The 12,828-nt window shown below is 48.3% G+C and overlaps 1 protein-coding gene across 1 annotated transcript in view; it reads left to right on the top strand.

The window, feature by feature from the left end:
• Window positions 1–12,214, top strand: part of WDFY1 (WD repeat and FYVE domain containing 1) — a 46,191-nt gene extending 33,977 nt beyond the window's left edge. Inside the window, exons 9-12 of the mRNA XM_039236832.1 lie at window positions 4,705–4,806; window positions 6,286–6,416; window positions 7,512–7,620; window positions 8,903–12,214. Coding sequence (XP_039092763.1) covers window positions 4,705–4,806; window positions 6,286–6,416; window positions 7,512–7,620; window positions 8,903–8,962 — 402 coding nt within the window. The 3' untranslated portion in view covers window positions 8,963–12,214. The remainder of the gene's footprint in view (window positions 1–4,704; window positions 4,807–6,285; window positions 6,417–7,511; window positions 7,621–8,902) is intronic.
• The last annotated feature ends 614 nt before the right edge of the window (window positions 12,215–12,828 follow it).

Genomic DNA, 12,828 nt, shown 5'->3' with positions numbered 1-12,828 from the left:
GGTGCCCAGTGCCGCTGGGTGCGAGCTGTGTGCAGGCCCCAAAGCGCTCTGGTGGCCCCACGCATCCCTGTCACCAGATGCTGGGGGCCGGACGCAGCAAGGTGCCTGCCCGGGAACGTGAACACATGTGCCATTCTCTGGTTTATTTTCCACCAGGGGGTGTCCATGTACTACTACTGTTTTCAGGAGGCCCGAGTTCTGATTTGTTTGTGCCGCTAACGTGTTGTGGGGCCTCGTTCAGAGGATTGTGGTCATTTCTGTCTGTTTGCTGACACACTTTCTAAAGCCGCTTCTGGTTCTTTAGAGAGACACACTGATTGTGTCAACAACCTTGCCGTCTTTTTTCTTCTACTTGAGAAATAATCAGTGTATATCATTATATTAGCTCCAGGGGTGCAGTGTAGTGATTCGGTATTTGCGCATATTGGGAATGATCACTGCGGTGAGTCCCGTTAGCCTCCAGCACCACCTGGTTACAAATCTTGTTTCTTGTGATGAGAACTTTCAAGAGTCACCCGATCAGTGACTTTGACGTGCACAACGCGGTTTCAGCCGCCAGGCTGTACCTCATGTCCCCAGGACTTGCTTCTTTAACAGCTGGAGGTTTGCACTTTTTGACCCCCTCACCCATCGCACCCTCCCTCCACCACCTCCTCTGGCATCCGTACTCTCGTCTGTGGGCAACGCGGCAGTGAGCGTTCTTGACCTGGTCATTGTGTGGTTGTTCAATTATTTATTTCAGATGAGTATCTGAAAACAGACCCTGTGGCACAGGGAAATATGTATGTTCTTACCGCTTTTTATACATGTCGTCAGATGACCTCCAGGCAGGATTTCTACTCTCGTGTCTGCCAGCGTGGGTATTATCTGTCTTTTCCAACCTGTGATGTAAATAGCAGAAGAGCCTACTTTTTGTTGACTTGGAAGAGAAGATTGTAGAGCCGAGGGACTGAGGAGGACTGAATTTTAACTTGAGAAACATTTACTGAGCCCCTGGAGGGTGGCTCTGATGCCTGGAAACAGGTCAAGGGCTCACTGCTACTGCATCTAACTGCCTCCTGCGCCGTGGGAGGTCATGTGGTTCGCTCAAGGCGCTGCCCCGTATGCTGTGCGGTGGCCCATGTGCTGGGCCCCCTTGGATCAGATGCGGCAGCCCCACCAGACTCCGCACACAATTTGTGTCACCTCCTATTACTCGTGAGTCTCGTTTTCACTGACTAAAACTGCATCTTTAGCATGCCACAGAAGACGTGACCTGGGGGTTCCGTTAACTAAAACAAGTAGTGACATGACTCATTTCCAGACGTTATGGCTACCATGCTCTAGACATAAAGATTCTTGCCTGCAAGAAGCTTGTAATCTCACGAAGGAAATAGACTACCCTGTAAATAATAAAAGGAAGCTTATAATTTGGAAAAGTCACGACTGCTACCTTTTTAGCTTGTGAGACCAGTCAGGCAGAGGAAATCTTGATTGTCGGCTTACTGGCAGAATATTTTGGCCAGTTATTGCATCATCTATAACGTTGGCATCACATTACATATACTTTCCTCGCAAGGATTTATTTTAAGTGTGTTTTCCAGTAGCTACTGTTGCGGGCATCAAGGACAGCTAGCATTCTGTTCGATTTGCTGGACTTTCGGACTGCTGTTTCGGTCTTATTCTGAGAGCACAGACCACTGAAGGCTGTGTTCCCTGGGTCACGCGGGAGGGCGACGCCCGAGCCAGTACTGCAGGAGCTGCTTCTAAGAGCTCACCCACTTGGATTTCAGTCCACTATCCTTATCCTTTGGCAAATTCTTTTAGGAGAAATAGTTAACAAAATAAAAGCAGGATTCCCACCTTCAGGGTCACATGATTGTGGAGTTCGTTGTACGTCTAGGGAAAGAAAAGACAACCCCGTCACTCAGGATGCTTCCTTTGTACACGAGTCTCTTTTCAGTCGTTTGTGGAAGATTCTCCCAGATCACATGCATGCTGGCTGGTTCCACGTCACGCTCTGCTGGCTTCTCTCTCTCAGCAGCTGACAGTGCTGGTGGGTAAGCATATTGTGTTAAAAAGATGCCTTGTTTTCAGTAGTCTTTCTCTCTCTCTCTCTCTGTCTCTTTTTTTTAAACCAGCTAAGTATAGTGCAAAAGGAAACAGTCTACAGATCTGGAAGGTCCTGGCCCTGGAGTTAGAGTTTGTACTATTCACAGGGCTTCCTTAGACAAGGGCATACAGAATTAGTCCCAGGTTCTCTCTCCACGCTGCTTGGGATTTCCTATCGAGTCACCAGGAAGTACTGATCGGGGCAGGCTGGAAGCAGATTTGCCTCCTGGCCAGATCGTAATTAGAGGGGCTCCTTTTGGGAAGTAGTCATGAAACATAAATGAATAAGTAATAATTAGAGCGAATCCACTTGAAAAGAGAACCTTGTTTTAGGGTAGCGGATCACAGGATGTGCAGTGCGGTATGCCACGCAGATCACTGCAGCTATTGGTAATGGCCGTGTGGGGGATGATTCTCGTTACGTCGTCCCTTCTGTGCAGCAGAGGCAGATGGAACAGTAAGTAGGTGGGGAAGAGTGAAATAAGGCTTGATGAGCATTCTCTTTTGCTCAAAAAAAATTTTTTTTTTCCCCTCTAGCGAATAAGTGTATAACAGGATGGTCCGTGATAGCTTGGAGCACATCACTTCATCCTATTAAAAGAAAGTTATGGGTATTTCTTACAATAAAATGCTCCGGAAAGTCTGTTTCTTTCTGATTTTGTCTTGTTTGTTATCTGAAACTATGTAAAGCCCACCTTTCTTCCCTGGAGCCCCTGAGCCTCCGGCTCAGTCTAGTCCTGTTCTTTCTGAAACCCCCAGACAGGACTGTACGTTCCTGAGGGTAAGGGCTCGGGTGTGTTGTGGTCACACCCCAGAACCACGTGCAGGGAGCCTCATGTTCAAACAGAGATGACCCGTTTGGAGATGCCATGTAGGTGGACGAGCTTGGGTCTCCTAGGTCACCACCACCTGTGCCCTCGTCCCATACGCTGCGTCACTGCCAGAGCCACAGCCTCTCTGCTCGCTCGGTGTGGGTGACGCTGCTGTGGGTCCGCTCAGCTTGTGTTGACAAGCAAGTGGAATCAGGCACATGAAATCCTGGGCACCCTGCCTGGACACCTGGGGCACTTCGGACACCAGGCCCCGTGCCCAGCGCTGCCCTCCTCCCCACCTCACAGGGTGGGTGCCCCTACTCGGCTGTCACTGTCGCAAAGACATCCTGAGCTTTGTCCCATGTGTGTCTGGTGCCGCGTGCGTCTCAGACCCGAGCCCAGGCCACGGCACCTGCCTCCCCTCCCTGCAGACAGACATTACCGAGCTCTGGGTGGTATGACCCGCCATGTCACCCATTTTCTCCCTCAGGGACCTTGTTCCCAAGCAGCAGTCCCCAGCTGCCTTCTCCGTTCTTTGATCACAGAAGCGGAAGAGGTGATTCTGCAGCAAGGCGGTCATCTTTCCCACATGGGTGCATGTCTCTGTCACCCTTTCCCTTGTCTTCCCTTCCTTCCGGTATTTCTCCGGTTCTCCAAAGAAACCTGGCTTCTGTCCGAGCCCACTTTGTGCTGTTTGCTGGGCTCCCCACCCCCAAGAAAGACCTTTGCAGAAGTATTTCTGGTGACGTAGCTAAAGTAAGAAATGGGAAAACCCAAAGTCCTGAAGCAATAGGAAGCAAAATAGGGAAGCAGAGGCACTCGTTCTTAGCCCCCAGAAGTCCCAGCTTGACTCTTGGAGGCTCTCCGTCTGTCTTCCTGCCTGTTTTAGAAGGTCGGGGGTGGGGAGGGGTGTGCAGTGCGGTGTCTGCGATTTTCCCGTCACGGTCTCCTCTCATCAGCTGTATTTTTCTGGAGTATTCACTTTCAAGATCAAGAAAGAATCATTTCTTCACAGTCCTTGGTCTAGCCGACAGAAATTCGCGTTCTCTCCCATTCTTATTGCACGTTTATAATGACGATTGATTGGGATTCAGTAATGGCTTTTAACAGGTTCATCTTATAATCGGGCAATGGTTTGCCTAGAGAAATACTTCCTAAGTTCTTGGTAAAGCGATGTCAAGACTTTAATTGTCCTGTTTTCATAAAACTTCATTGAGAAGCTCCTCTGGGACAGGCTGTCCATGTTTCAAGATGAGTAAGACCAGTGAATGACAGGTTAGCAGGGAGAAGCGAGGTGTGCGTAAAGGATTACAGTCCAGAGAGCGCGGTGCTGGGGTGGAGGTGTGCAGGCAGTGCGCATGCACACGGGAGGGCAGCTGCTCACGGGAGTCAGAGGGGCCGGCTGGCAAACCTGTCCTGACACGAGGTGGCCCTGAAGGCGTGACCCCACAAGACGTCCCAGGGGGTCATCTACCAGATTCTGCAAGAAGTGGGTTTTCATGCAACTGGATTTTGATATTCACAGCTCTGGCACAGAAGTCTATGAAAACATGCCTTAGGAGTTCCCAGTGAAAACTGAATTACTCCTTTCGGACAATCCCATAAACGTTGCTAAAGCGATAAAGATTACCAAAAACACGTAGTATTGAATATGGCAACAGCCAAAATGTATTGAGGAGTTTTCTTTTTAATTCCTGTTGGCCAGCACCAACAAGGTCTAGAACTGTTGTATCAGTAACCTGAGAAGTCCTGGTAGACACAGAGATGCTCTAATGGTGGCTTTGACGTTCTCCTCCCTCAGGCTCCTCAGTGGTTAGAGAGTGATTCTTGTCAGAAGTGCGAGCAGCCCTTTTTCTGGAATATAAAGCAGATGTGGGACACAAAGACACTGGGGTTGAGACAGGTGAGTAGCCAACGCTGAGCTGTCACTAGGTTGATCACGTATCTTGTTATATGTGGTATTCGCCCACCATTTTGTTTGGAAATCCTTCTTATTCTTATAAACGCTGTGAACTCCAGCATTTTTGATACCACTGTCCCTGTGTAACTACCAGCCAGTGGGACCTTTCCTGGGGCCAGCTTGTGCCTTATCCTGCGATGGAATAGCAGGAATGCACAAGAAAACACTAAGCGCCTATTTGTAGATACATGAAAGATCCTTCAGTCTGGAAGTGTTGCTCGTTACAGTGTTCCACGTGCAGAATTCGAGTGAAGCAGGTCATGTGACTGGGAGCCTTATGCTTTCACGGTTTGTTGAAGATATGTAACAGTCTGGCCCTCATTGGAATACTCTGACATTAGGAATTTTAAATTATTCATAAACTGTTCCATAGAAGTGTGCCTGGAACATTTTTATTAAACATGTTTCTGGTACTTTTTTTTCTTTAATTAAAGAAACATGTCCTGAATCACCTCTAGATTTCAAAGATACTCTTATCACTAAGTACTCATGTAATTCTAAAGTTCTCCAAAGAAAACCATATTTCTACAGCAACCTTGAAGGTATGATTGAATATGAATTTGTGTAGGTAAGTAGAAGAGAGTGCTGATTTTATTTCTTGGTGCCTCTATGAGGGATTGGCCTAAGGTTTGTGTGTATTAAGAAACTTTCTTTAATTTTACTTACAAAGCTACTCTACCCCAAGGTCTAATAGGAGGCTGGCAGGCGCTACAGGGGTGAAGTTAGCACCTGGATAACACTCTGATGTTGTGAAATGGAACCTGAATTCCATCATTAGCCTGTTTCCCGCAACACATGTCTGGTGGGAACCAGTGCGTTGTAACCGATGGGGGAGAGAATCCCTCCTTCTACAGGAAACGTGAAGAAATTCATTTCCACCTTATGAATAGAAGAGAGAGGAAAGGTACAGGTCACGAAACTTTTAGGAGTAAAAGAATATGTAGAAGTTATTAATAATTGAAATATTAAATGTAATCATTATTAAATTAATAATTTAATAAAAACCGGTCTATTTTGAATGTTCTTGAGGCTTATTTCCAGAATCACAGTTTGAAAGGCTAAAAGAAATAACATATGATTATGGATATGTATTTATTAATGAGGGCACATTACATTAATTCAAACCTTTTCTCCACCGTAGGAATAGGTTGTTTTTTCTCTGAAATCTCTAGTCGTTTGAGCTCCTAATCGAACTTGAAGTTGGTTTTAGTAATGTCATTTGTTGACGTCCAGACAGAGGATATGACTGAATAGAAACCAGTATTTGACCAAGAAAGCAAGGCTCTTTGGAATTCCTTGACAAGTGTGGAAACGGGCCCGTCTTCCCCGCTCCCGCCCTCTTCCCTGAAGGGGAACCGCGAGCCCCGAAGCGGAAGCCACCGCTAACCCCCACCTTCTCCTCCTCCCGGCCCCCCCCCGCAGCATCACTGCAGGAAGTGTGGCCAGGCCGTGTGCGGCAAGTGCAGCAGCAAGCGCTCCACCTACCCGGTCATGGGCTTTGAGTTCCAGGTCCGCGTGTGCGATTCCTGCTACGACTCCATCAAAGACGAGGAGTGAGTGTTGGCGTGTCTCCGTCTTCCTGCGCGCCTGCAGGGGGGAGAGCCTGAGAGACGTTCCTCCCCTCCCGGCCCCGTGAAGAGTTGGTGGGAAGTAGTTCGGCCCTCGCCCCATGACCCTCGGCAGAGTTCTCCCAAACACCGTGGGGGGTGACGTTGCTAACATCGGTCTGGCAGTCGAGCGGACAGATGGACGTCCCTGAGCCCCTGCCCCCCGCCACCACTGAGGGCGGCACGCGGGGCCACGGCCACACGCTCGCTGATGCGGTGGCTGAGCCGGTCCGTCCGGTGCTCAACCTTTGTTCACGTGTGCTTGGAAACTTAGTTTTCTTTCCCTTACCTTTGAATCATCCTAGAAAGTTCTAGACTGGAAAACCTTGGCAGAGGCCCCAGTTGAAAAGTGAGTGCAGCGTCGCTGGGGGCAGTCAGTGCATTCCTGAGGAGACTGGGGCTGCGGGCGCGGGAGGGGAGCGAGAGCCAGGGCCTCGGGGCTGCTCCTGGTGGCAGAGAGGCGTGGGGAGCCTGCGGCCTCCCCGCCAGGGTCGCGCCCACCCACCCGACAGGATCTCACGCGGTGCGGTTCCTCTGTGTTTATTTTTTAATTTTTTAAAATGTTTTTTATTTATTTCTGAGAAAGAGAGAGACAACGTGAGCAGGGGAGGGTCAGAGAGAGAGGGAAACACGGACTGAAATAGGCTCCAGGCTCTGAGCTGGCTGTCAGCACAGAGCCCGACGCGGGGCTCGAACCCACGAACCGCGAGATCATGACCTGAGCCGAAGTCGGATGCCTAACCGAGGCGCCCCGAGTCCCTCTGCATTATTAAAAGTCCTTGTTCTTATGTCTAGGAATATATCAGCTTTTCCACTAAAAATATAAATATCCGTTACCTGGGGAGTTCTGTCACACATTCTGTCGAACAGCCTTGCAGCTGGCCATGCCTTCTGTCACCCTGTAATCATAAACCTCACTGTAGCCACAGCTGTGGGAGCAAATGCAGACACTATCCTTGTGTTTCCTTTATGTTGTTAAGAAAACTCTTTCTTAGCGCTACAAACAGGTGAGTTTTCAGCGGTCTCTTTTCTCCTTGTCAGTCGGACCTCTCTAGCAACCTTCCACGAAGGAAAACATAACATCTCCCACATGTCCATGGACATTGCCAGGGGACTGATGGTGACCTGCGGGACCGACCGCATCGTAAAGGTAACGGGCTCGTGTGTCCTGACCAGCGTCTGCGTGCAGATGGCCCCATGGTCATGCTGTGAACACACGGGAGACTTCTAGTCCGGTCCCATTTCCTATGGGCCGGCTCACCTTCCCTTTTCATAAGCGGCCTTGCAACCTGCAGCCGGTTGAAAACCCTGAGTTTTCATGTGTCTGTGAGTCCCCATGCCCCTGGTGGTGGGTGACTCCTTCCGGCGTGTTTCTGTCCACCACACCCAGCAATCTGGGCAGCTGGCGGGGCCTGCGGCCATCTGTCCGGGGCTCCTGCCTCGCCACTGCTCTGCGCCTCTGACGCAAGCTGTCCTGCCCTTGCTGATGTCCCCTGGCTCCCGGACACAAGGTTTCCTACTTGCAAGAAATAACCACACGTTCTTTTTTTTTGAATTTTTTAAAAATCAATGTTTATTATTTTTTTCTGAGAGACAGAGAGAGAGAGACAGCGTGAGCAGGGAAGGGTTAGAGAGAGAGGGAGACACAGAATCTGAAACAGACCCCAGGCTCTCAGCTGTCAGCACAGAGCCCGATTCGGGGCTCAAACCCACGAACTGTGAGATCATGACCTGAGCCGAAGTCAGACTCAACCGACTGAGCCACCCAGGCGCCCCAACCACAAGTTGTTTCATTCGATCCCTCGGTCACTAACACAGATCCTGAAAGCTGGCATTTCATGCTTAGTACCACTCTGGAGTTGTGAAACCACAAACCACTTCATTTCTTAATTTTTAAAAAAAAAAATTTTTTTTAATGTTTTTTTAAATTTATTTCTAGGAGAGAGAGTGAGAGACAGCGCGAGCAGGGGAGGGTCAGAGAGAGAGGGAGTCACAGACTAAAACAGGCTCCAGGCTCTGAGCTGGCAGTTAGCACAGAGCCCGACGCGGGGCCCGAACCCACGAACCGCGAGATCATGACCTGAGCGAAAGTTGGACGCTTAACCGACTAAGCCACCCAGGCGCCCCTCATTTCTTAATTTTTAAAGGTAGGGGCTTTTCCCAGTCGGCTTTTTATTAAAAATGAAATGAAATTTCTAGTCAACAGTATGATGTAATCTTCAGGTGACAGGATAGTGCTTACAAACCTTTTTCACATTTTATTGAGCTTTGGGCTTCTGTCACTAGATCTTGAGAAGGTTTCATAGTGGAAGAACGAGAGCGTGAGTTCCCTCGTCCCCCTTTCCAGTTTTACAGCTGTCTGTGTGCAGTGTGCACTCTACTTGCGGAGCCCGTCACGAGTGCTGCCTCGCTGGCCCCTCTGTCTCTTGCAGATTTGGGACATGACGCCCGTGGTGGGCTGCAGTCTGGCCACCGGATTCTCTCCGTGCTGAGCCGGGAGCCGGGCGAAGCCTGCACCTTCCCAGAGGCGCCCTTCACCAGATGCAGCCGCCCCCCTCCCTCCCTGGGGCGCCACCGTCACCGTCACGGGAATGGACAGTAGCCACTAAAAAAAACAAAGCAACATTTTTTAAAAAGAAAAACATGCCGGGTGTGTTTTGGGGCATCTGTGGCCGGACCTCGGGGACGAGCGTGGAGAAAGTTTGTCGGCAGGGGTTCCCTGGGGAGAGGAGTGACCTCAGCAAGGCTCCCTCGTCTACAGTGACCTCGTGTGTGCTGAAGGCGCAGGTGGGCAGATGCGAGTTTTAGGGGGAAAACCATTGAACAAAAAGCGTTAATGCTTCGGACTTTGGTAGGGCAGTCCCGAGCGCGAGCACCCTCCCGCCGTCAGGCTCGCAGGCCCTCTGCGGAGCTCTGTCGTCAGAGCAGGGGTGGGGGAGACGTGCTCGCCCCGTCCGAGGGCTGCGGCAGGAGCTCCAGAGCCCAGATCTCTCCCTCACTGTCCGGGTCGGAAGGTCCCCGGGCACTTAGTTATTGACAGACTTTTGAAGGGTCTCTGCCCTCGGCGGGTCAAGCTGTTCCTGCACTTGGTGTTTGGCACGTTCAGTGGCCCCTCCTCCCAGACAGCGTGTCACAGGCGAACCCTCACGGTTGTTACTCCATGAGCTGTCAGACTGCTAGGCTAACCCGGGCGGCACACAGCTCTTCCTGCCGCCCCCCGCCCCCCGCCAAATGCGCTGAGGACACAACGTATTCGTGGTGCTGTTAACGTGGGGGTCGCACGAGCCGCCTGACTCTCTGGCCGCAGTCAGAAACGACTAACGGAAGATGGAACACCCACCCGGCTACCAGCGTGACCGCGAGGGGAGATGAGCGTTCTGTTCCACCGAACAGCCCAGTCCTCCTCCAAGACGCGTTCGGTTTGTAGTCCCAAGATGAGCCCCTGTGACATTGCGGCAGGTTAATACACACCGCAGAAGAGCCCTGCAGAGCTTTGGACACTGCGCGGCCTCTCTGCTGTATGGGATACTGGCGGTATCTCGTAGAAGGGAATTGGTAACCCAGAGCGGTAATTGCCAGCCCGGGTCCTGCACCGCAATTCCCAACTTGTACCTCGCTTTCTTAACAGCTGGCGGATTCTCTTGTATCAGACGACGTTGTCCAAGTTTGTGGCCACTTAGGACGAGGATGGGGAAGAGGGGGTGGAATGGGGAGCCTGTCTTTTAATATTCCAGTATTTATTTCTCAGATTGTTTGTTTTTACAGCCGTACACGTACCTATTACTTTAGGGCTATACAAGCGAGTGGAGAGAGACCTACCTTCCTGAAAGGCAGAATGTAAAGTAGATAGCGAGAGCGTTTTGTTAGTCTTACTAGTGAATACTGATAAAATCTACTGCCTCACCGTGTTGGGATCATATCAAGACAGCGTGGAGGTTCGGCGTGATACGACCAGGGGACTAAACCTGTTTTTTCACAACTGAGAAGGACAGTTAAGGCAGGCGGTTTAACTCAAGATGTCTTAATGGCCAAGTGACACAAATAATACGGAAAGGAGGTCAGGCACCTCGTATTCCAGAAAGATCTGCATTAAAATGGACTTGCCTTCAGAAATACGACCCCTTATAATTTTTGTGTTATATCACCGTTAATAACTTTCCTTAAGCTCTTTACAAAATGTATGATACTAACACAGCCTGGAAGAAAACTTGAGGTATGGGATCTTAACAGGCAGCATTGAATGGTAGCTTTCATTCAGTTAGTGGTCCAGCTCGAACAAAGGTGCTATCCTAGGGATTTCATGAAGTCCCGAAAGGAAAATAGTATATGATCTACTTCTTGCCGTGGTAAAGAGTACCGAACTGTGGTTTTGTTTGCCTTTAACTTCTGTAAAATGTGGTTTTTACAATGTCCATGGTAGACAGCACAAGATCACGCCATAGTTTTCAGCCTTTTTTACCTTCAAAAATTCTTCCTGGAAAACCCGGTGTTCTATAGAGGTTGTAAGGCTGTGAGAGCACCTGCTAAGGGGTTAAGCTAATATAAACCAAGGAGGAAAGGCGTACCGAAGGAAGAACTGGAGAGGGGCATCCGGAAAAAGAAAGAATGTTCCAATCGACTTTTCTCTCCACTGGAACCTGTTACCACTTTTCTTTTTAAAAACACACATGGCAGGCTTGTCTTGTGTCACACTAGGGAGCAAATGGGGTAATATTTTTATAGAGGCGGGCAAAAATTATTTTCTCACTTCTGCTGACTGGGCACATAAGGAAAATACAGCTAGACTGCCTTATTTTGACTGCGTTACTCTTAAACGGGTCACTTGAAATAGTTCTTCAAGTTAACAGTTTATGGTTTTTCCATTCCTGAATACTCACGCTAATTTCTACAAATAGGGATTAAAAAGTACAGATTGTTAGAGGAAAATCCTTATGTTTAGATCTAGTTATGTACGTACTAAGGAAATGTCAATTCTTCATTCTAGATGTGTTCTAAAATTGCCCTTTTTAATGCAAATGGTAGAAACAGCTGCGTAGCATTAGCCGGAAACATAATTCAGCGCACTGTAAGTCCTACTTCTGTCCTGCCTGGAGGATGTAAACAAAAAATAGTGCTCTCGAATGCGTCACTTGGTTCTCTCCCTAAAGATTTCAATTTGCTAGTACCTACGTTTTTAAACTGTTGAAACTGGCCTGAGTATGTGAGAAATACCATAGTGACTCAGACCCAAGGATATCTTTTCTAAAAATGAGCTTTCATTAAATTACTTTCTACTTCCATTACTGGATCTGTTGTCTCTTAAAATGTAAGGAACCAGTTACTATTAATGATAAACCATCTGCTCGTTATCAATGTGAGGTTTAACAAATAAGTAATACATACTCTATTTATTCCAGTGTCTATTGCTTAATTGTTAATTGTGAGCAGATTATTGAATGCCTACTCTATTTTCTGTAGTTTATATACAGTAACCCTTTGAGTACATTGAGGTTTAATTGTGCAACAAATTTATATTAGAATACAATTTAAAGTGTTTTACTCTATAGCCTTTGTGACTGGGGAAGCAAAGGGCAATGTCGATTAGTACATTTTGTCTTGTACTAGCTATGTTTCTATATAAGAGACAGTGCCATGTGTATCCCAGAGAGTTAGAAAACTTCATTCCTTGCTCCTGTTTGTGGGTTCTGGGTTTTTGTGTTATTTTTGAGAATACGCATACACAATAAAATGCTCCTTGCTTGTTACTCTGTTGCTTAATTTCACTTCTGTTACGTTTGATCTGGACTTGGGGCAATAATACCGGCTGCCTTATACTCACTCTGCGTGCGGGGCACTGGTAGTTTGATCCTGTTTGATCCCACCAACATTTCAGGAGGGCGAGATTGTCCCTGTTTTACAGATGAGAAAACTGAGAAGATATTTTGTCTGGCTGGCTGGCTTGGAAGCGCTTGCCTTCCCCATACTATGTACTTTGATGTGCTAGCGTGTAAGAAGTGTGTCAGGTAAGCATCAGGGCTGAGGGATTATCATGTCCTTTGAAGTTCGTGCAGCCTTGAAGTCAGATCACTCGGGATACCTAGATTCCCCAGAGACCCCAGCATCCGTGCCCTGGTTCTCTGCATCAACAGCCCAGTTTTGTGAATAAACACAGCGTGGTTCCGACCCAGGAGAACGGATTGCTCCACGTAACTGGTAAGAGGTTGATTTAGAAACCAGCAGTATAGCTTTATTGAATAAATAATATGTAATAAAATAATATATAAGAAAAAAGAATAAACAGAAAAGGAAAAAAGAAGAGATAACACCAAAAAGTCTAACAAAGATTTAAAACCCTCTGTTCTGCCAGCACCCAGAGAAT

The sequence above is a fragment of the Hyaena hyaena genome, unplaced genomic scaffold, assembly GCF_003009895.1.
Source record: "Hyaena hyaena isolate Hyena2069 unplaced genomic scaffold, ASM300989v1 scaffold_117, whole genome shotgun sequence".
NCBI lineage: Eukaryota > Metazoa > Chordata > Mammalia > Carnivora > Hyaenidae > Hyaena > Hyaena hyaena.
This window is presented reverse-complemented; position numbering and strand designations above follow the sequence as displayed.